The sequence below is a fragment of the Diabrotica undecimpunctata genome, chromosome 7 (assembly GCF_040954645.1).
Source record: "Diabrotica undecimpunctata isolate CICGRU chromosome 7, icDiaUnde3, whole genome shotgun sequence".
NCBI lineage: Eukaryota > Metazoa > Arthropoda > Insecta > Coleoptera > Chrysomelidae > Diabrotica > Diabrotica undecimpunctata.
This window is the reverse complement of record NC_092809.1, coordinates 2,531,316-2,554,788: the sequence shown is the minus strand read 5'-3', so window position 1 is coordinate 2,554,788 and position 23,473 is coordinate 2,531,316. Positions and strand designations below refer to the sequence as shown.

Here is a 23,473-nt window from a genome sequence, read left to right as displayed (position 1 = left end):
TGGGGCTCAATCTCAACGAATCCCCTTGTCTTATTCTGCTGCCTATTTCTATAGGTTCTGTAAGTTGTCCCTCTATTCTGACTTCAATTTTGTTGTTTTGGTCGATGTTTTCGATAGTTTTTATAATATTTAGGAGAGCTTCTCTATTATACAGAAGATGGATTACATCTTTCAGTCTTACTCTGTCAAACGCTTTCTTTAGGTCAATCAGACACAGAAATGCTAGTCTATTATACTTCAGTGATTTCTCAGTAATTTGCTTTATAACGAATTTTGCATCTGTACACGATCTACCACTTAAAAAACCCGGTTGTTCATCTGCTAAACTTATATTGTGATTAATTAGCACTTTTAGTATAAAACATAATTTTACATAAATTTTAGTTGTAAGTTTTAGCGTAGTATTTAACAAGTTAGATGGAGACTGGAATGACAGGGAAAATTGGAGAAAACGGTTGAGTGAAGGAAGACAGTGAAAACTGTGGAAATCCTTAGTAGTAGTATTTAACAAGTTTATACCTCTGTAGTTTTTTGTCTGTTTTTATCTCCTTTTTTATACAGTAGAGTTAGTTCGCTCCTTCTCCATTCTTCCGGCATTTTATTGTGTTTTATAATTTTATTAATTAATATTGTTAATTGTTCTGTCATTGCTGCTCCACAATATTTCAGTATTCGTTTGGTATCTCGTCTTGACCTGCTGCTTTTCTGTTCCTCAGGTTGTCAAGTATTTTCCGAACTTCCTGTACATTTATATTAAGTTCTTTATATGTTGTAATTTCTGATGTTTCCGGTTCTAGCGTCGTTTGTTCTTCTCCTGTATATAGCTTTTTTAGGTAGTCAATCCACGTATCATTTTCTATGTATTTTAGTTCTATTAGTTACTTTACCTTCGTTCTTTGACGTCTGATGAAGCGCTATATTTCCTTTTGCAGACGAGAAAAATTATGTTCCATTTCTTTCGAAAAACGTTCCCAGTGACCATTTTTTATTTTTCTTATAAGTGCATGTGTTTCGTTTCTAATTGTCTTGTAATTATGTTATGCCTCTTGTGTTTTGGTTGACATGTATTTCAGGTAAACTTTTTTGTTTTCTTTACATTTTTCCTTCACTTTACTTATATTTCTTTTACCGAGAACTTTCTTGGCCGAGGCTAAGATATTAGACTTAAGTATTGTTCAGCTTTCTTCGACTCCATCACTTTCTGTGATATATGTATTTCTGTTTTTTTCGGTTCTTCTTTTCTGGAATAGGTATCTTGTCGAGTCATCCTGTAAGCTTTCGACTTTTATCTTTGTGGTGTATTTCGGTGTTTTGTTATCACATATATGTTAGTGCTCTCTATTCAACAGAATATAGTCTATAATAGATCTTTGTCCTCTACTGTTTTCAAAAATGTATTTGTATTGTTCTTTGTGAGGGAAAAATGTATTATTATTACGTATCTGGTTTTTGCTGCAGAGATCCGTTAGAAGGTTTCCGTTTTCATTTCTGATATTTTTGTTATATCGCTGTTTTATCGCTGGAACTAAATCATTGCCAACACAGGCGTTAAAATCACCCATAATGATTATATATTTATCATTTGGGGTCTCGTTTATTACAGTCTGAAGGTGTTCCTAGAAGTTTTCCCTTGTGGTGGTATCTTTGTTGTTCTCTGGAAGTGAATTGCTACCACATTCAGAGGTTTAACATCCAGTATAATTTTTACACTTACTATTTTTATACTTGGTGTAAAAAATTTTTGTGTACTAACAGAGCGACTCCTTATTTGGCTCTGGTTTCTTTGGCAACACCACTGTAAATCATGAGATGGTCATCTATAATAATTTGACCCTTTTCCCTTTTTCTTTGTATCTTTTAACGCACACATGTCTATATTTTTTTTTTCTACAAGCTCTTTTGTAATTTTCTGCTCTCTTGTAGAGACTTTACGTTCAAAGCACCGATGCGAAGTGTATTTCTCGTTTACCACAAATTCGTTGTCCTCTTTCTCCCGTTAGTCGTATGGTTCTATGAGCCGTATGGTTTTAAAGTCTATTAGTAGGGTGCTAAACTGGCTGTAGACCCCCTCCTCCTTTATTTGGGCTTGGAACCGGCAACAGTTCTGTCGAGCTACTCGATCTACCCAAAAAAACTGCAGGCGGATTTGAGATATGTTACTTAAGGATGTACTTAATCTCTATTAATTCTTTGATCTGTTTTTTATTCTCTTTCAGATCTGTTTTATATTAGGTAAATTCTTATTTCATTCCTTAGGTAAATTCTTATTTCAAACCCTCCGGCGTACTTTCAGGTCTACATATTATATAAGTATATTAGTTTTTTTTTTTTTTTCATTTTACTTTCACCTCTTTTTGTACTTACTTTACTTTCCGTGTCCGGAACACCAACAGCTTTAAATTTTGTATTTCCAATGGTTGGCTACATAAATGGCCCTGTCATTCGCTAAAAATAAATCTTCTTCTGTGTAGGTCTCTCTCATCTCTGTGCATGCTAGTAAATTTTTTGTGGTAACAAACTTTATAATCTGACCGAAGGGGCTTCTAATTTCAGAAACTGTTACACGATTACTCTATTTGATATACGTACATTTATGTACTAAATGTTTTAGTGTCAATGCATTTTAATAAAAAATACTAATTAATAAAAACGGAAATTTTCGCTTTTCCAAGTTTATAATACACACTTTCTTATGTTTGAAAATATATAAAAGTAATATAAATTACCGCCTTGCTTATTAAAACTAAAAAGTAAAATAAAGGTATATGGCGGTTAACAATTTATATTTAACTACATAAATTAGCCAAATAGTCCTTAAATTCCTCCATGATTAAATTGATGGATATTTAAATAAATTTCAAGTTGCAGAATGTATCTGCTGTAAAATTTGAAAATCTACTACTAATACAATTATTGGCAACATCGCAGGAGTTTAGAAGTATATGCAATATCGTAAATACGGATCCCAAAAATGGTTTATCCTTTTGTGGAGTCCACTTAATCCTACGTGTTGGTCGGAGTCTACATAAAGCGCTACTTAGATAATAAAATACACGGTGTATATTCTACTGGAGTTAGTATAATACCGTTTTAGAACGGAGCTTACATTAACCGCTAGATGTATATATATATATATATATATATATACATAAATTGTTTGTATATTGAGTATACATACAAAAACTTCTACAGATCGTAACTCTTCAATCTAAAAATATTTTAATTCGAACTATTCTGATGTATATAATACAATTAATTATAATTTATATTTTGATATTTACTGTCATTTAGATATATTTTTTTAGTTCGCTTTTGACCCATATTCATTACATCCTCAGGTTTTCTAGCAACATAGCATATGCTAGCTTCTGATATGATCAGCTTGGGCTTAATGAATTCTTTTTCCACGATTTCTCCATCACTACAAGTTTCAATAATTTTTCCTTTTTTTATTTTATTAATTTCAGGTGATAATCTTTTCCCCTTTTTCGAAATAATTATTGGTTGTATGATGGACTCCAGATGTAGACTATCGGTTTTCACGGGAATTGTTACCTCGCCACTAGCTAACGAAATTTCTGTTGATCTATCTGCAACGTCCGGTTTTTCACCTTTTTTGTCTTGTTTATAAAAAAGTGATTCTAAAGTGCTAGAAGCAGAAAGAAGTTGCTGTTGCGTTAGTGTTGAAGTCGTTTCTGACAATGATAAGTTAATAATATCCGTTTCTAAGTCTTGATGTAATAGCTCTGCTGTTTTTGCTGCAGCAGCTTTGATAGCTTCCAACGCAGAAATGCTATCTCCTATTTCCTCAGGCTCAGCTTTAAGTATAATCTTTTTCATATCTTGCGTTGGTTCTTCTACAGTCTTTACCGAATACGTACTTCTTTTTCTGGAATGAGGACCATGTGTATACATCCACAACAAATCCTTTTCCGAAGTTTTTAGTGACAAATTATTGGATAATTTGTATGATGTCCCTCCAATACTTTTTTTAATCATAGGCTTCTTTCGTATACGAAAGGCATTCAGACTTTCCAAAGTTTTCTTTCGTAATCCTCTATTGACCTTTGTAGTAAATGTTGATGAAAACAATTTGTTTGGTGTTGGGTCAGATGATGGGCAATCCTCATCACAATATTTTGGAGCTTTCTCGTACTCTTGTTCAACTCGCATTTTGTCATCTTTGGCACCTGTTGTAAATACTTCATAAAGTTGAGGTACATATCCCACAGGATATTCTGGGTTACTTCGACAATACTTTTTAATCCATTCTATTTTCTTCTGTACAGGTATTTCTAAAACTCTTTCTTTGCCGATTATAAAGTTTTGGTCGATATGGGCTTTTAGATCTTCTAACACTTTATTGTCTTTATAATATTGCCAATCTTCATCTTCCATGTTTAATAATCGAAATCTGTAATCAACTACAGAAGACCTATCTAAACTAAATTTTCGCTCATAATATTCTGTAGTATATGATAAAATGTATCCTTTCGATGGGCAATAGACACCTTCCCCTACATCATAACATCCATTTGACAATTTAGGAGTGGGCTGTCTATTCGTAAGGTACTCTTTACCAGGAACACCCAAACCATACTTTTGTTCATAGGAAAATCTAAAATAAATAAAAAGTATTTTAAAATCTAGAATTAAGATGAGTCTCTAGGTTTATGAAAATCCCTTTTAGTTGGTGGTTAATTTTTTTAAATTAACTACAAATGTAAATATTTGACCCAAGCATATAATTAATTAAGTGTTTAATAAATTACAGAGAGAAAATACAATATATTTAAATTCTGATAGACAAAACAAGCTTTGAGGAGTTGATCCATCTTTTTTTGCCTAAAAGGGGTTTTATCGATAGAAAGTAAAAGTGAAGAGGCATTGTACAATTTATTAAAATTAAAACTTTAATTAAATAAAATTAATATGTTAAATTAAATTTGACATGAATAGTATCTCAACTGATGAAGGTTTTAATAAAAGGAGAAAAAATGAGGATGGAAAAGAAAGAGAATATTTTAAAATAAGCAAGAAGACAACTGGAACGCCAGTAAAACAGAACAAGCTTTCAGCTTTCAATAATGGTTATGATCCTAACATTATCTATAAGCTTCTAAATAGAGCTAAACTAAAAATTGCAGAAAAGCTTGCATATTCGTCACAATGTTTTCTTCAACATACTGCTTCAAATAACACCAGATATTTCTCCTTCACCTACATTAGCAGCATTTCCAATAAATTATCTAAACTTTTTACTTCTACAATCGATCACATCAAAATTTCCTTCAAGTCACACAACACCTTAGGTTCCTTCTTAATCAACACCAAAGATAGGATGAACACACTTGACAAAAGTGGTATTTACAAATTAAAATGTGATGATTGTGATGCCTCTTATGTAGGTAAAACCACTAGAGTTTCAGAACATTTGAAAAGACCAAACTCTTCAAGTTTTGGTCAACACTTATTATCTAGTAAACGCAATTTTAACATCAACACTGGTTCATCTATCTTACATGACATTAGTAGAAAGAAAAACTATATGGAGTTGGATTTATTGGAAGATTTGGAAATTACAAGGGAAACAAATGAAAACTCTCACTGTCTTAATACTCAAATTAATTTAAATTGTACTAAATTTAAACCTATTTTTAAAAACTTTATTATAGCTTCACCTCGTAGGGGACCCAGCTCGACTGTTTAGACTTCCTGCACTGAGCACATCCATATTAATTTTATAGTTATACCATTGACTGTGGGTTCAACTGAACTACTTGGATTACACCCCATTTATATACTTTGCTTTCAATTTTGATTTTAAATTTTTAGTATTTTAATTACATAGTCAGATCTCTTCCTTTCTACATTACAGATAGTGCTTGGTAGACCATTTTATTGTAGTCAACCACCCACTGTCTAATATATTGTTTAGTCCTCTTCTTGCATTCTTACTTTTCGTCAATTTCAGTTGCTCTCAAACTAACACCTTAATTATTACAGACATGTTTGAGTGTGAGATCTGGATTATTCAATCTACTTAAAAAATATTCTATATAATTTTATATTTCATCAGTGACCTCCTATAGTAGTGTCAGTTGGACTTTTGGTCAATACTTAGTTTCATAGAATTGTAAAAGGTGCAGATCACATATCTATGATTGTGACTGCTCATCCAAGTTGTCATTTGTCACATGTCACCCCAACATTTCCGTTAGATCAGGAGCCATTCTGTCTCCGGCTTCTTCAAGTAATGTAGCCTTTCTTAAATAATTTTAAAGTGTTTGTTTGTTTATTTGTAGTGTAGTGTAATGTACATTTATATGTTTATGACATCTTGTTCTTGCCGGATAGGCCACAATTGACGAAGTAAGTCTATAAACGTTAATCACATAAAAACCTTTTTTCAACCATAAACTTTTTTATCGAAGTTTTTATCGAAGTTAATCAATTTCTTTGGTTATAAAAAAACGTTTCTTGGCTTATTTCAGATGCACCTGAAGATGATCTAGGGATCGAAAGTACTTGGGCAAGATTAAATTAAACTGTGCTCGATATATGCCTTTTATCTGATCAAAGAACAAAGATCGACAAACCATTGAAGTTGATAAATAAATGAAATAAGAAATAAAATGCAAGAGATGAGGAGTGATACAAAAAAAAATGTAAAGGAATGAGAAAGAAATGCGACATAAAATTATTCAAATTAGACAGATCCACCAATTTATCAAGACGAATTTGAAAAAGTAATTAAGGAGAACGAGATGATAAACCAAGAAGTAGGCAGATTAAAGCAGAATGTGGAGAGAATATAAAGAGAAAGAAAAAGAAAACTATTAAAAATTAAAAATATTGAAAAGTACTATGACCAATTTTCTTGCAAAAGAATTAGAAGTACAAGTTCAGATAAGAAAAGCGAGAAAAAGTATAAAGAAAGAGAAAGTGTATGCTGCTGGAGTTTATTAATGCCGAAATGGAAGAAAAACTCACGACATTTGCGTTCCCAGATAGTTGAATTTTGATACTTTTTCTATTATTTCAGCAAACATTTCTAGCAGTAACAAGGAAGTTTGTTTTTAGTGTTGATATTTTCAAGTTAAACTTTTCTGCGTTATCTTCCAAAGCATGGACCATTCGTTGTAAGTCATCTTCATTATTTGATATTATTGCTGCGTCATCTGCGTAGCATAGAATCATTATTACTCTGTAGTCTATTTTGTACCCTGTTCCTGACTTTTTTACTTCTATTAGTTTGTCCATTATCAAGTTACACATAGTAGTTAATATTCTTTATTATCTGTATTATAGTGGCTGTATAAGTCTCTCTGTATAAAAGTCACAACAACTCCTATAAAGCAATCACCAGTCGATTCGTTTAAAAGAAATACACAGAACAAGCCACAGATAGATATAAAACATACGGAGTAGCCTCTTATATATGTAATGTTAGTAAAGGATATAGTTTGAGCACTGGTAGCCAAATGATGTGCACAAGGAAAGTCTTATTTCCCCTCTTGTAAAATCCTGTCATGACTAGGCTGATGGCTAGACTCAGAGGAGAATTCATCAAGCCCCAGAAAGGCGGATGACCTGGTGATCATCAATTTAATGCAACAACCTTGGAGTGCAGTTATAAAATAGACTAATCACCAGAAACCCTTAATCGTGAAATTTACCAGTAGAAGAAATTTAGAAGAATTGTGCTTTCTAAGAATAAATCGTATAAACCTAAATCTTGAAAAGGAAGTAATTAAGTATGGTGCAAAAACTTATTGCCTTGGAATTACAGAAAGAGGACACTGAGGGGTACACCAAGAGTAATTCTAGGTAGCGTATTAAAGTTTATTTATTTGTACATCGTCATATGCGGGTTAAGAATGGGGTAATATAGAATGCGAAAAAACCTGACCGATGTTATGGATAGATAAGGACATCATCATCATTGGTGCTACAGCCCTATAAAAAAGCCTTGACCTTCCCAAGTCTATTGCCATTGCCAACTGTTGTCAGTTTGCTGCGCTTATTTTTCTACCATCCTCATCTACACCTGGGTTTTTGGTCTACCCCTACTTCTACTTTCCACAGGTGAAATAAGGATTCTTCTAGGAGGGTTGTTCTGCTGTGATCTTGCCAGATGTCCTGCCCATCTTAGTCTTCCTATTTTTATAAGAAATATTGCGCCTTTATCACCAAATATATGTTTATATCTGTGATATATCTCGTAGTTGTACCTCCTTCTCCAAACACTATTTTCACAGATGCCACCGAATAGTCTTCTCAGGATCTTTAGTTCAAATATAAGCAGGAGGTTTTCATCTGCCTTAGAAATGGTCCATGTCTCCGATCCATATGTCAATACTGGTTGCATAGGGGTTTTTAGATAAGGACCTAGCAACATTATAAATAAAATCCAATATACTGAATAGATAATAACGTCTGACCGTAAGATATCTTGATACAGACCTAAATTAACTTTCTGTGCGAATATATACCCGCGAGGGGATGATACAGAGGAAACCAATTACCCAGACTGACGGGTTATACTTGATACACAAGCTGGTGTAAAAGGAATATGTAGGAGTAGTGTAAATCTAAACATTTTTATTTCATGAGAATAATATAGCTCCATATTCCAGATAGAAATTTATGCAATCACTCATCATCATCATCCAGCCTCAAGAGTTCACTGCTGAACATAGGCCTCTTCCTCATGTTTCCAACCCCGTCTATCTTGCGCCGCTCTTATCCAGTTTTTATTGAGTCTTCTTAAATCGTCAGTCCATCTTGTAGGTGGTCGACCGACGCTTCTCTTGTCTTCCCTTGGTCTCCATTCCAATAACCTCTTTGTCCATCGCCCATCTGTCGTTCTGGCTATGTGTCCTGCCCATCTCCATTTTAGTCTGGCTATCTTCTCGATGATGTCAGTCACTCCGGTTCTTCTCCTCCTGTCTTTGTTGGTTATTCTGTCTCGCAGAGTTATTCCTAAAATAGACCGCTCCATTCTTCTCTGCGTGACTCTCAGTTTGGTAGCTGCTGCTTTTGTTAAGGTAAGTGTTTCTGCTCCGTACGTCAAGACTGGGAGGACGCACTGATGAAATACCTTTCTCTTTAGGCATGTGGGCAGCTCACTTTTAAAAGTTTCTCTCAGTTTTCCAAATGCTGCCCACCCAAGGCCGATTCTTCTCTTCAGTTCATGAGTCTGGTTATCCCTGCCAATCATAATTTCATGTCCCAGGTATTTATATCTATCTCAGATATAAATGCAATCACTTAGTGCTTTTAAACTATAACTTATCAATATAAATATAGCAAGCAGCCATAGAGGCTCTTATAAAGACTCTAAGCTAGAGAGGGAAAACCAAGGTCTCGACAGACTGGCAAAACATAAAAGTATTACACTGGTATGAGTTCCATGTCTAATAGAGCTGATAAACATGCCAAAAAAGGATCAGCTATAAAATAGTTTAGGCCAAATAAGTCTGTAAGAGTTCCAAAAAGCACCGTCTGTTATTAACCGCACCATCAGACAAGTAATATTTTTTTATTAAATATGTAACAGTTAGAACGATAGTAAACTATGGAAGTCGTTTTATATATATTTTTAGGGCATTTATAAAATATTCTTTATATATTTAATGATACCTTCTATCTGGAACGTGAAACAAGGTAGGTACATTTTCACCAGATGCTGATTTAAGTTTGGTAACCAGGCGACCATTTTCCCATGCTCCATCGAATTGTTGTCCATTCGGATAAGTTAAAGTACCAAAGCCGTGAAACATCCCATCAGTATTAAACGGTCCTTCATATATAACTCCTGTAAAAAAAAGTTATCTTTTTAAACTTACTCTCTTAAAAGTAAAGGGTTCTTAACACATTTTGTTAACAAAGCATGGGAGGAAAGAAAGGTACGAAGAAAATGTCAATGTGTAAATACATAACAAAGAAGATAATAAAGACTGCTGGGACAACAAAAACTAACCTTTACAGCTGTTGCAGTTTCGCAAGTGTGTATAAACAGTGGTAAAATATTAACACACTTGATGTTAGTTTTGATTCTTCCTGCATTATTAGCCAAAATTCCGCGTACAAAAACACAGACAATATGGAACAATAAACTGTTGTAATACATTGTTGCAGACAATAGACTGTTTTTTCATACATTGTATTATAACAAAGAGCGATAGAAAAATAAAAGGCGTTCGTTAAAAGTGCAGATCGCTGGTTAATTATCGCCCACACAGTTACAGAGAGTTCCTCCAGCCAGTAGGGGTGGAGGATGAGCAGTGAGTTAAAAACAGTTGTTCCAGGTAGTAGGGGTAGAGGCTGCTTAGTCGACAGAGACGTGTGTTGGAGTTCTGGGGTAATCAAATCAAATCAATTCAAATATACATTGCTAAAAACTAAACACTAAACAAGACATGAAATGAATTTAAAAGCTTCGACTGTATAAAACACTTTTTCACATAAAAATTGCCTAAGATTCCTCTTAAATACATTCATTGAACTGGTGGACTTTACAACTGTGGGCAAATGTAGCCTGTAGCCCGTATACTCTGGGCGATTTAAATTTAATGCTACCTTTTGAAAATGGTATATAAAGTTTATTACAATATCTAGTATTGAAATTATGCATATCACCACTCGTTTTAAACTGATGTAAGTTATTAAAAATAAAAACACATAATTCAAAAATGTATAGACATGCCAATGTTAAAATTTTATATATTTTAAAATATTCTCTACAACTAGTTAGTCAGGAGACACCAGCGACACAACGCAATATTTTCTTTTGTATGAAGAAAATACCATTTGCATAACCAGATGTACCTCAAAAACACATCCTGTGTCTTAGCCTGGGCTCCACGAGTTCATAATAAATCATAATTAGCTGATCTTCCGTCAGAACATATTTTAAATTTCTAATTAGATAGTTAATGGAATTACACATTTTTCAGGTATTTTTGTTTATTGTGAAAATGTATAACTTGCGTTTTTTCTGCATTAAGATGCAACGAGTTATCGCAAAACCAAGAATATAAAGATGAAAGAAAATCATTACATTGATGTTGTAGTATTACGTTTGATTTGTTAGATAGAATAATTGACGTATCATCCGCATATATAGTAAAATTTACCGCTCTGTCCACTTGTACGATGTCGTTAATGTGGACTACAAAGAGAATTGGTCCTATTATAGATCCTTGGGGAAAACCCATGTTTGTAGTAACAAGACTAGATCTACAACTGGTCACACAATCCTTGATCCTCACCTGCAGGCTCACATATTGTTGTCTATTGTTTAGAAATGACATAATCCACTGTAAAGAAAGCTCCCTGCCTCGAGATACTTTTATTCCTGATCTGCCAAGAAGATATAAGTCTTCGCTACATGGTAGCATTTGGCTATCTTTACTATATATATATATTTAGGGATTCTACAGTATTCACTGCCTTTCCTCGCTCAACCGTTTCCATCTCTCTCTGTTGTTCCATTCTCCATCGTTTAGTCCTCTCTTACTCATGGCGTCGTCTACTTCGTTCCTCCAGGATTTTCGGGGTCGTCCTCTTTTCCTCCTTCCTATGGGGCTCCATTCGGTTATTCTCTTTATCCATCTGCTGTCGCTAGTTATTCTTACATGTCCATACCACTTTAGTCTTTTTTGTTCTATATATGTTAGTATGTCTGTTTCTATTGATGTTCTTTGCTTTATTTCGTCATTACTTCTCCTATCCATTCTTGTTACTCTGCAGCATCTTCGCAGGCATTCCATCTCTGTTGCTACTATCTTACTGCTGTTTTTCTTGTTACTTACTACACATGGTAAAGTACATATTTATTATAAACAATTAGATTGTTTGCTGTTTCATGACAAGTACGGGATAGATGTTTTATGTATTTTGTTTTGTGAAAATTTGCTTATTATTTTTTATAGGAAGGGAAGAATTATCATATTTGTAATAAATAAAAATTTTGTGATAAATAAAAAAAGAAAACTAGATTTTGTTTTAGTTTGAAGGGTGTAATTTCATATTAAAACATACATTTTAATTCCAAATAATATTTCATAATAATGATATGTGTTAAAAGTATAAATACTGAGAAAAGAAAAGCAACGACGTATTATCAGAATTAACCAAGCAAAACTAAGGAAACAATAAAAAAATAGTAAAGTTACGAGAAAATAAAACCTACAGAAATATAATATATAATACATATAATATATAATATAATTAAGGGAGATCCTTAGATAGCAAAGTAAAAAAGAAAATGGCAAAAAATGTAAAAATATAAAAGCATTTAGTTTCTGGAATTTGCTTTTACTTACCATGCGGATATCTGTAAACACCTTCGCCGGACATCCCAAAATAATTCCATTCCCCTAAATACCTGCTGCCTGTGCAAAACTGTTTCACAGGTTTTCTGCGTTCCGACTTCAAAGCCCATTGATTGTTTAATGCAATGGCGTCAACCATGGATTTACTGGATTTACTGGACATTTTGTTCACATACCTCGCATATTGGTCAGGAGCAGAGAGAACTCTCTCTGAACCTCTTCTAGTAAAATGAAATTTTTAGGTCGATGTTTATTAGTTGTTATTGTAAACTTACTTAAAAAATACTGATAGTCTTTCTATTGAAGATGTGGAACTTAATTCGTAAGACTTGCGCATACTTCTTTTACTATCGGAATACTGTTTGGAAAACATGTGCTCATAGTGGGATGAATCCATAGACCACTATAAATTATTTAAATGTGCTAAGAGTCTAATATGAAAATTATACAATTATACACAGAAGAGTTCGATGATGGTACGGGAAGTAATATCCCGAGAGGCGCATACTGAATTGGTATTTATTGGTATATTGAGAAAATTTTAGCGAATCACGTAGTACCCTTTTCTGATGATGATTTTCTATTATTGCAAAATAGGTTGCAAGGAAGTTGGTATTAATAAAATGAATTGGCCAGCGTATTCGCCAGATATGATACCAATAGATCACGTTTGGGACATGCTTCGTAGAAATATTAGAGATCGAGAAGTCGTACTAGCTTCAATTGACGAACTCCACTTAGCTGTAGAAGAGAAATGGCAAAACATCTAGCAAGATGATAGCAACCTCATAGACAGCATAAGCCGACAGGCAGTTGTAGAGGCTAGGGAAGGCAGTACAAAGTATTAAGTTATTTTTTAGTAGTTTTTCTTTATTATTTGCGTACTTGGGTTAAGTTAAATTGAAGTTCTTTTTTTATGTTTTGTTTTGTTTTGTTATTGTAATCATAGTTCATTAAAACCAAGATCATGTCGTTGCTTTTAATCACTAATTAAATACAGTGCCTCTGGGATGTCGATATGACATTTCTTCAATATTAGTCACCAAAGCCCCCATCGTCTTATTACAAATTAATACAAAACATATTGATAATAATAGGAAAAGTCGTAAATTGTGGGTGGTAAAGTCATTTCTCTCTTAAAAATGAACCAATCCATATTTTTACATGAAACAATATACATATATATATATATATAATACTTAGAAGACATTATTGCAACCCAAAAATAAGGATTTATGAAAATCCGCTAACGGAATTATTCGGCAGGATGTTTCAAAGATAAGATAAAAAAAACATCTTTCGATTAACCCCCTATAAAAAGTCAAATACAAAATATTATTAAAAAACTCACTTCACTAACTTAAAATTTATAAATTTTTACACAGTGTGCTAAAAAATCATCAAAATACTTGTATATATGTTCATGCATCAAAATACTTGTTGAAGTAATATAATTATAATTTAAAATTCATATTTTTACTAACTTTATCAGTCCTGAGTTTTAACCTTGCTTAAGCTTATGCTTCTTCAATGAAGGGGTACTCCTCTTTTTTTTTTTCTAGGAGTAGCGGGGAGAAACGTGTTGAGTGATGTTCGAGTGGAGAAGTAGTGGACTACTAAAGAGCAGGGGGTCAGAAGGTGGCGTACCTGTGTAGGAGATGTTTCTGAAGCGCACAATAGGAATTTGGATAAACTTTGCCAAGGAGGTACTTTCAGGGGTTACCAGCCATACAGTAGAACGGCTCTTAATCAGCGTTTTTGATGTGCAGTGTTAATTGCGATATTTGATTGGGGGTTGATGCTAGAATTTTAAAATACTCATCAAGGAGTTCTTGTCCAGTGTTGTGTAGAAGTTTGGCTGGAGGGAACGGAACTTTTCTTTGAGGAAGCCTGGTGAGTATTTGATTACCCTTCTAGAAATATTATTCAGAAAGAAATGTAAAGAAATGCATTATATTTATACCCACCATATAATTCATTTCGCAATAATTCGTTAAAGTTGTAACTTACAAGAAGCTTTTCTATCGAAACAATAACCCTAAGAAAGTTTATAGAAATAAGATAATATTGAAATAATGATATAGTTTACCCTATGGCTTGATTTTGAAGTAAGCAATGTTGGTAAAGATGGTGTGTCACTATTTTTCAATGTTTCTCTTTTGTATGATGACATATTTGCTTTGCTAAATTTTACATATATCAAAAGTCTTGAAAAATATTTGGGTACTATTTTAGATTTGTTCTACATCCGAAAGTTTGTGTGATTTAACAGATTACATGTATTATTTAAATTTAACTGTAATATTTCTGAAGGTAGACACTAAGATATGACATAATTAAAGTATTTTTAATTTGTCAGTGTCATATTATATAAACTTAAAAAGAAATGCAAGATATAATGCATTTTTATGACGTACAGTCTATTTAATCAGTTTGACAAATATTTGGGCAGCAGTTGTCGGAAACATTAGCCCAGAAAAAGAGAATAAAGAATATTGTAAATGAGTCCGCTAGATGCAAAACTTTGTATTTACTGTATAAGTCAAACTGAGTGATTTGCAAAAAACTGATAAATTTTGCAAAAATCCTTAGACATAATAAATGGCACTTTTTTGTGATAGATAAATGCTTTATTAGGTAAAATATAATGATTTTTTTCTTAGAAAAGTTATTGGGTTTGCTATAAAAGGAAGAAAAATTTGAAAATACCGAGTTTTGCAAGTGAACCTTGTTTCTAAACCTAGTGTGTTAGGAATAAGGAAGAAAGCATGTGGAAGTAAACTTTTAGTGAAGTTTATTTTTATCCAAAGTACAAAAGGTATTACAAATTATAATATGTATATATTTATATTAATTCCTAAACTCTAAGTTCCTCTGGGTCGTCGTCATCAATATGATCATTTTCTGCAGCACTCTCGTTATTATTTGCTTGTACGCCAGTATCTATAATTTTATAAAATTTGAGATCCGGCTGGTCTCTCCAATTTTCACCAAAATGGTTTCTAAGGAAAGTGCCTATGGACGATTTATCTCCTTTCAATGAACATCCAATCTGTTGTAACTTTGGTTTCAATAAAGAAATCTTTTTCCCTTTTCGTATTATAGACTTGCTGAACCCTATGTCAGAACGATAAAATATTTCCCCCCTTAATGTAGCCATATAATCTTTGTCCTTAGAAAATATAAATCGTTTCGTTGCATTACATTTAAAATGCCACTGGGAAGGTTTCTTAACAACATCGTCACTCGTCTTTCTTCAGTCTGATATCTGCCAGTCTTTACCAAGTCTCAGCACCTTTGAGTGTTTTCCAATTATGTCTTCATATTCTTTTCTGTTTATTACAACGTTCTTCTTTTTTATCTCCCTTTCTATCATACCGAAAATCCTATCTGGTGGCAAAAAGGAATGACCAACAACAGGAAACGTAAACTAAACTTCTTTGATGTGACCAGGTGCTTCATAAACCAACCAGTAGATTATCATAGACATCATCGTGCTATTTTTGTTCTGTCCACCACATCCATCTGCAAATAGGTGAACTTTTTCGATTTGATTTTTAAAGTTGAATTTTATGAGAGTATCATGTACAGCAGAGGCAACAGCATTTGAATCTTTTGGATGTTCAAACTCCAGCCACACATATGACGTCACATTTGCAGAAGAAAGATGGAATTTCGAATTTCCAGCCACGATGGTGAAATTATAAAAATTTATTTGCTGTGAGAAATAAGCCGCCTGGTCGGGAAGCTTTGGCAAAGAAAGATTTTTTTGACAATCAAAAGAAAATATTTGTATGTTATGATTTGATTCATTTTTTAACAAAGAATAAAAGGCTTTAGCTCTTAACGTATGAACTCTCTGCTCTGTTATAACCTTTAACTTTTCTTCTTCTGAATTTTCTTTTCTCAAAATTTCCTTCGCTCTGAGACACGCAGAACAAGCATCTACTAAGGGAGTGCCGAATGATATGTTGTAGTGTTCATTAACGTATTTTCGGAAATATGATAACTTTACGGAATGATGTGAATGACGTTGATAATACATTCTGTAAAGCTTTGTAAAATTCAGATCACATAGTAAATACAATCTAGTCGATCGTCCTCTATTATAATGACTCTCTGCACCGTTCAAACGCCCCATAAATGTTTGGATAGATAATTTTATTGGATCAAATCTACCTTTTCTTTGGTATTTCACCCCGGATAACAAACGTTCTTACAACACGCTCTATTCTTTCAGAACTTAAATGAGTTATTCCAAGAAATGCTGTCTTGCATACTCTTAAAAGTCCACCCTCTACTGTAGGAACAAAATATTTAATTGAAATTCCATGTAGGTTTTTACCTGATCTCTTGGGCTTTTGACCTTCACAAAATTTCAGCAAAAAAATATCTTGTTTTATTTTGTCAGTTGTTGAATACAGATTATTATGGAAACGCTAAATGTCTCGCATCTTTAAATCTATACAACAATACACTTTCTTTGTATGGTTACAGGTGGGAAAACCGGGTAAATCCTTAGGTTTATGCCTAAAAATATTGACAATAAGTCCCAAACCTATCTAGTTAATTGTAGACACCTCTTACCTCTTAAGTTTCATTACATTTCGTTTCCATTTTTCTGTTTGTACAACTCGTTTTCTCCCTTTTCCTTTTTCACAAGGTCTAATATGCACATGAAGATCCATAATGTTAATTATTTGCAATAAACTTGGTGTTTTTAGTACTCAAATAACAAACAGTGAAACCGGTAATGGCGAATGATGGAATAATTGACATGTGCACATGAGACGTGTCATGTGACTCAAACAATGTAAGCGATTGGCCAATTGCAATTACACAGGTATGCAACTGGCATAGGCTGACAAATACAGAGTTTTGCGTCTGATTCAAGATTTCTAATGCCTTTTTCTTAGTAAATACCTTACTTTGCTGCTGAATTTCTACATCAGCAGATAGCTATAACATGTGACAAATAACTGTCAGCTAAAACTCAATTTTTACAATTTTTGCAAATACAGAGTTTTGCATCTAGCAGACTCAAATATGCATTAAAAAAACATAAAAAAATCTACTAAAAGTTCAACTCACAATAGGTAGGATCCACCTGGTTCGACCTTTAGAAGATTTCTCTCAGACGCAATTGCTCTCGAAAATATACAAAAGTGGGCTTAATATTAGTTATTGTAGTAAGTGCTACGATAAAAAATTAAACAAGTATTGAAAAATGGAAAATTAAATTCGTATTCAATTCACCAGCAATTTTGTCAACTACTTTAATTTTACATTTTTATCTAGTGAGTTTTTTCCCTCATTATCTATTCGCTGCAAAATTGCCAATTTCGCCCCAAAAATGTCGAAAGTCCTTGTATTATTCAACAGCTGGTAATTAGGGGTATGTAACCTGCATTTCGCTCGAAACTTATCCGGATTTTTTCTCGCTTCCTGCCTCGCAAATTGTTATTCGTGTACATTTTCATAAATTTAGTTAGAAACGCCCTACGCATAGCAGCTTTGTTGATGTTACTCCAATCTTGATACAACCCTTTTTTGTTTATAATGCAATTGTCCCCTCGGAAAATTGATTTTTCTCATCCCGGGCTGTGATTACGTCACGTGAATCCGACTGAAAATTGACCCTTCATCGTCACCGTCGTCAACATAGGCACTAGAGGTGTCCATTACCGTTACTGCCAAGTATTTTTTAGAAATTCGGACTTTATATAAATAATTATTTATATGCTAAGTGTATTTTATGCTATGTAGATAGACACTTGGCATTTGTGGATCTGAGAAAGGCGTATGACTCTGTACCAAGGTCAGAACTATGGGAGGCAATGTACAAATTAGAAATACAGACGGAACTCATAGAAGCTACAAAAGCTCTGTATAAAGAAAATAAAGTGTCCATTAAAATGGGAACAAGAATCATAGGAGACTTCACCACAACAAAAGGGCTCCTGCAGGGTTGTTCCACATCTCCAACCCTATTCAAAATATACTTAGAGAAAGCCTTGACTACATGGAAAAGAAAATGCGAAGGCATGGGAGTACCGGTACGGAACGAATACCTATATACAAAAAGTTTTGCAGACGATCAAGTAGTGATTGCACAAGACCAAGACGACCTCAGCTACATGATGAAGAAACTACAAGAAGAATATACCAAGGCTGGCCTAGATATTAACCTCACGAAAACAGAGTACCTATCTACAAGTGAAGAAGACATAGAAGATCTACAGATTGATGACAACGTAACAATCAAAGGAAAGGATAAATTCAAATACCTCGGGTTTATAATCACGAAAAAGGCAACAACAGAGGAAGAAATTACACAAAGATTAGGACAAACAAGAACAGCAATCCGACAACTTAACTCAGTATGGTGGGATAGACACCTAAATATGAAGACAAAAACGCAGATTTATAAAACATTAGTGCGAAGTATTATGACATATGGGGCTGAAAATTGGATCATAAACAAGAAAACCAGCAGTAAGATAGTAGCAACAGAGATGCCTGCGAAGATGCTGCAGAGTAACAAGAATGGATAGGAGAAGTAATGACGAAATAAAGCAAAGAACATCAATAGAAACAGACATACTAACATATATAGAACAAAAAAGACTAAAGTGGTATGGACATGTAAGAAGAACTAGCGACAGCAGATGGATAAAGAAAATAACCGAATGGAGCCCCATAGGAAGGAGGAAAAGAGGACGACCCCGAAAATCCTGGAGGAACGAAGTAGACGACGCCATGAGTAAGAGAGGACTAAACGATGGAGAATGGAACAACAGAGAGAGATGGAAACGGTTGAGCGAGGGAAGGCAGTGAATACTGTAGAATCCCTAAATATATATAGATTCTTGGGCCACATGCTTCCCACATAAAGACATACACAAAATGACATGGATTTCATCAAAGCATCAGACCATCATTTACTAGAAACCAAATTTATATGCAGAGTTAACAAAGAAAGAAACGAAAAAAAAACAAAGAACAAACAAACTATACCTGGAAAAACTGAAGATTCAGTAATGTGAAGAGAAGTTCGAAGAATATGTCGCAAATGAGTTAAGGACGCTAGAACTGCACTCTATAGAGGGCAAATGGAATAATATCAAAACAGCAGTACTGACAGTGGCAGCACCATTTTCACATCCATTGTTGGATATATGCCTCTTCCAAACGTCTCCAGTTCTCTCTATCTCTAGCTGCTGCAATCCAGTTTGTTTCTATTCTCCTTAGGTCGTCGGTCCATCGGGTGGGTGGTCTGATTCGACTTCGCTTGTCGGCTCTTGGTCTCCACTCCAATAATCCCTTCGTCCATCTTCCGTCTTCCATTCTAGCAACATGTCCAGCCCACCTCCACTTTTGTTTATTGATTCGCAGTATAATATCGTCTACGCCAGTTCGTCGGCGTATCTCCTCATTTCTCACGCGATCTTTCAAGGTCAGGCCCAGCATTGATCTCTCCATTCGCCTTTGTGTTACCCTTAGTTTTTAGGCAGTAGCTTTCGTTAAAGTTAGGGTCTCTGCTCTGTAGGTCAAGACTGGTAAGATGCATTGGTTAAATGCCTTCCTTTTCAGGTGAATTGGGGTATTTGTTTTAAAAATATCTCTCATCCTTCCATATGCCGTCCATCCCAACGTGATTCGTCTATTTAGCTCGCAGGTTTGGTTGTCTCTGGTTATTCTAATTTCATGACCAAAGTATGTGTATTTATCGGTTAATTCTACCTTGTTGGTATTGATCTGTATCTCTTTGCTGGGAACCATATTGGTCATCATTTTGGTCGAAATTTATCTCCAGCCTAGTTTCTTGTAGTATGTCATTCAGTTCTTGGAGCATGTCTTTGATCTCTCCCAGATTATCTAACAGAAGCACGATATCGTCCGCAAAACGTAGATGGTTTAATCTTTCTCCATCGATGGATATTCCTTTCTATTGCCATGTTAGTCTTTTAAATGCATACTCAAGAACGGTAATGAACAGCTTTGGTGACATGGTATCACCTTGTCTGACTCCCCTTTTTATCTTTATTTTATTAGTTGCTGAATGTAGACTTATGGTTGTTGTGGCATTTTCATATATATTTTTAACTATATTACAATATATGTGGTCGACCCTGCAATCTTGTAGTGCTCTTAAAATGGACGGTAGTTCCACTGTATCAAACGCCTTTTTAAAGTCTACAAATGTCAATGTCAAGGGACGGTTATATTCGTTAGTTTTTTCTATCAGGGTTTTTAGGCACTGCAGGTGATCGTTTGTGCCGTAATTAGGGCGGAAACCGGCTTGTTCCCGAGGTTGGTAAAAATCCAGCTTTGTCTCTAATCTGTTCGTTATTATTCGGGTGTATAATTTATAACGATGGTTAAGGAGACTGATTGGTCTGTATCTTTCCAGGTCTGCTATATCTCCCTTCTTGTGTAAGAGTGCAGTTATTGAATTATTCCACTTTGTTGGGATATTTTGATTCCATAGGCATAGATTAAAGAGCTTTTGAATTTTGGCTATCAGTACTGAGCCTCCTATCTTTATCGCTTCTGTCACGACACCGTCCTCCCCCGGAGCTTTGTTATTTTTCATCTTTTTTAGAGCCTTGTAAATTTCGTTCAAGGAGATTTCTGGGATATCTTCGAAACCCTGATTTTGAACATTCCTCTGCTGATATTCAACTATATCTAGAGTCGATTGGTTGCTATATAATGTCTCATAGAATGGTTCCACAATTTGTACCAAATGTTCTCTGTTTGATGTGATGTTGCCATTTCTATCCTTGAGTTTAACTATTTGTTTATTTCCATTTGGGAGTTTGCGTCTCATTATTTTCATACTCTTATGTATTTTCCTCAATGGTTTTGATGATTTTCTCATCTTTGTATTTTTTTGATGATTTTCTCATCTTTGTATTTTCCTAGGTCTTTATCAGAATATGTCGTTTAAATTTAGTTTATAAATAATTTGTTTACTTTCAACAACAATAAATCATAATTTAAGTTTAATACTAATCATGTAGCATTTGAAATTTATTGGAATCATCTCGTATATGTGTTAATTGAAATCCCCTTATATATGCATTATAATAACGAAGAATTTTTTCAATGTTTCTTAGCTCGTATCCTTCAATTTAAAACCCAAATAATCTTTCGTTCTTTTTAGGTCGCCGCCGTCGATAATAAATCATTTTATTGTTTGTTTATGTCACAGGTGCAAATTTCTTGAATATTTCTTTGTTCAAACCGCCCGATATTGCGTTTTCAAATTAAGAATTTACGTCTTAATTTCCGTTGTGTCTTGTTTATGTGTCTTAAACCCAAAGTGTTTTGTTTATTCCAACTTATGCGATCAATTTTTTAAGATAATTTCGTCACTTTCGTTGGAGCCGCGGTGAAGAGCGGTGGTCTTCAGCGTTATGTCCAAATTTTACGTCAAATTTGAAATGTTCCTCGTTGTTCGTCTTTTTTTATGAAAAATATGTAAAATATAGTAGCAGTTTAATGGTTCAGTTACAGTTTTAAGTGAGTTTTGAAATGTTGCCATTGTATCCAGTTGTACCTTTTCCTGTTTTTAAGAAGCCAAGTCCAGTTTAGTTTCCAAGGTTTGTGTTCCAGTGACCCATTTTCCTTTTTGTTCGTGTGTCAGAGATTCCCAGCCGTTGTTGAGTTTTTAAGAAGTCCAGTTTACAGCGCAAGTGTAATTTTTGTGAAATCCAGGTAACTTTCAAATTTTAAAGTAAAGACAGACATTTTTTTAATAATAAGAATTTGCTTTCATAGCAAAAAAGATTTGTAATAATTAATAAATTGTAAAATTTTAGGGTTTGACTTTAGCTGTCAATTTATTTGTTCAGTTTTTTTTTTAATTTAATGTTAACTCACGACAGCTCGTTTTATTATTTTTGATTACAGTTTGTTTTATTTAAAAAAAAAAGGTTAATCTCTGTGCGGTAAATTTTGTAAGTTTATAATAGTATCTCCAACTCATGGAATTTGTAAACACATGAAACATGTAAGTCTTTTTTGTATTTTTGTATTTTGCGACTATTGTTGTATTATTTTTTAAATGTCTATTTTGTAACTGTTTGTGGTAACACAAAAATAAATGTTAAATTTTGTTTCTTAACATTTGGTTTATTCTTTTTTTAACTAACCCTTTTTTTTGAGTTTCCATTTGAAAAAGATATGTTTTTTATGTTTAATAATTATATCTCAAGTTACAACTAGCTGTTGTAATGGTTATAATTAGACACCTTGAAGTGGCGCTCTTTATAAATTACTAGAGGTGTTTCCTGTTTCTTTCTGTTTTGTTTGTCCCAAGAGATTTGTATAAGTACCCCTTTATTTCATTTTTTTGTAGTTGCCCCAATCCAACCCCCTTGTCTTTTACTTATCCACGACCCCAGCTCTCCTACCAAAACCTGAGTGCCGTTCGCATATGTTTCGATTATTTTGCTTGCCCTTCTCCACCCCCAGTAGTTTCTTTCCCCAATTTTCTACCCCTTGTATTAATGCCCCGTGTGGTAGACAAAATATTTCGTTACAATCATTACTGCGTATCTTTGGAATAAATAACTTCCGACGGGTCATATCAAGGCCAATATCCATTATATTAATGTGATGTGCTTTCATATTACTAAGAGTGAGAAGTTATTTATTACTAGTTGTTTATATAAACAAGACCAGTGTAGATGTATATAAAAATACTTATTTAATAAAAACTTTTTGTTTATTAAAACTAACTAAATACTAAGTAAAATATGAGCTTTTAGAGATGTGTTCCAAATCCCTACATTTATATACGAATCCAGTTTTCTTTTTAGTAAAACGCTTGTTTTATAATACACTCCCATTAAGCGAAATGTGTTTGCTTTTCTACATGTAATCACTGGCAGTTATTTCGTTGATTGTTCCCGGCCATCTCTAGCAGACACAGTCCAATATCGCCGTTGTCGCATTGAGCGCCATCTGTGCGCCACTTCATCTTTATTAACGTGTTTAAACAAACAATTAATAGGGAACGAATTTGTTCGATCTAAATGAAAACGAAACCTAATTGTAAAGGGAGAACGTCAACATTGCAGGAAAAGCACGAACCTTGTTGGCGATTGTCGATGATGTTCGAG

The 23,473-nt window shown here is 33.9% G+C and overlaps 1 protein-coding gene across 2 annotated transcripts; it reads right to left on the bottom strand.

The window, feature by feature from the left end:
• Positions 1–3,238: 3,238 nt before the first annotated feature.
• On the bottom strand, positions 3,239–14,665 carry LOC140446163 (uncharacterized). 2 transcript variants are annotated; one of them, XM_072538691.1, is made up of 5 exons: positions 14,431–14,665; positions 12,617–12,744; positions 12,333–12,562; positions 9,646–9,820; positions 3,239–4,618 (listed from the first exon to the last, which is right to left on the bottom strand). In XM_072538691.1, exons 1-5 carry the CDS (start codon positions 14,512–14,514, stop codon positions 3,253–3,255), a joined length of 1,983 nt encoding a protein of 660 aa, XP_072394792.1. In that variant the 5' UTR covers positions 14,515–14,665; the 3' UTR covers positions 3,239–3,252. The 2 variants fall into 2 exon arrangements, with proteins under 2 accessions (XP_072394792.1, XP_072394793.1); XM_072538692.1 differs by having other exon boundaries at positions 12,333–12,559.
• Between the last annotated feature and the right edge of the window lie 8,808 nt (positions 14,666–23,473).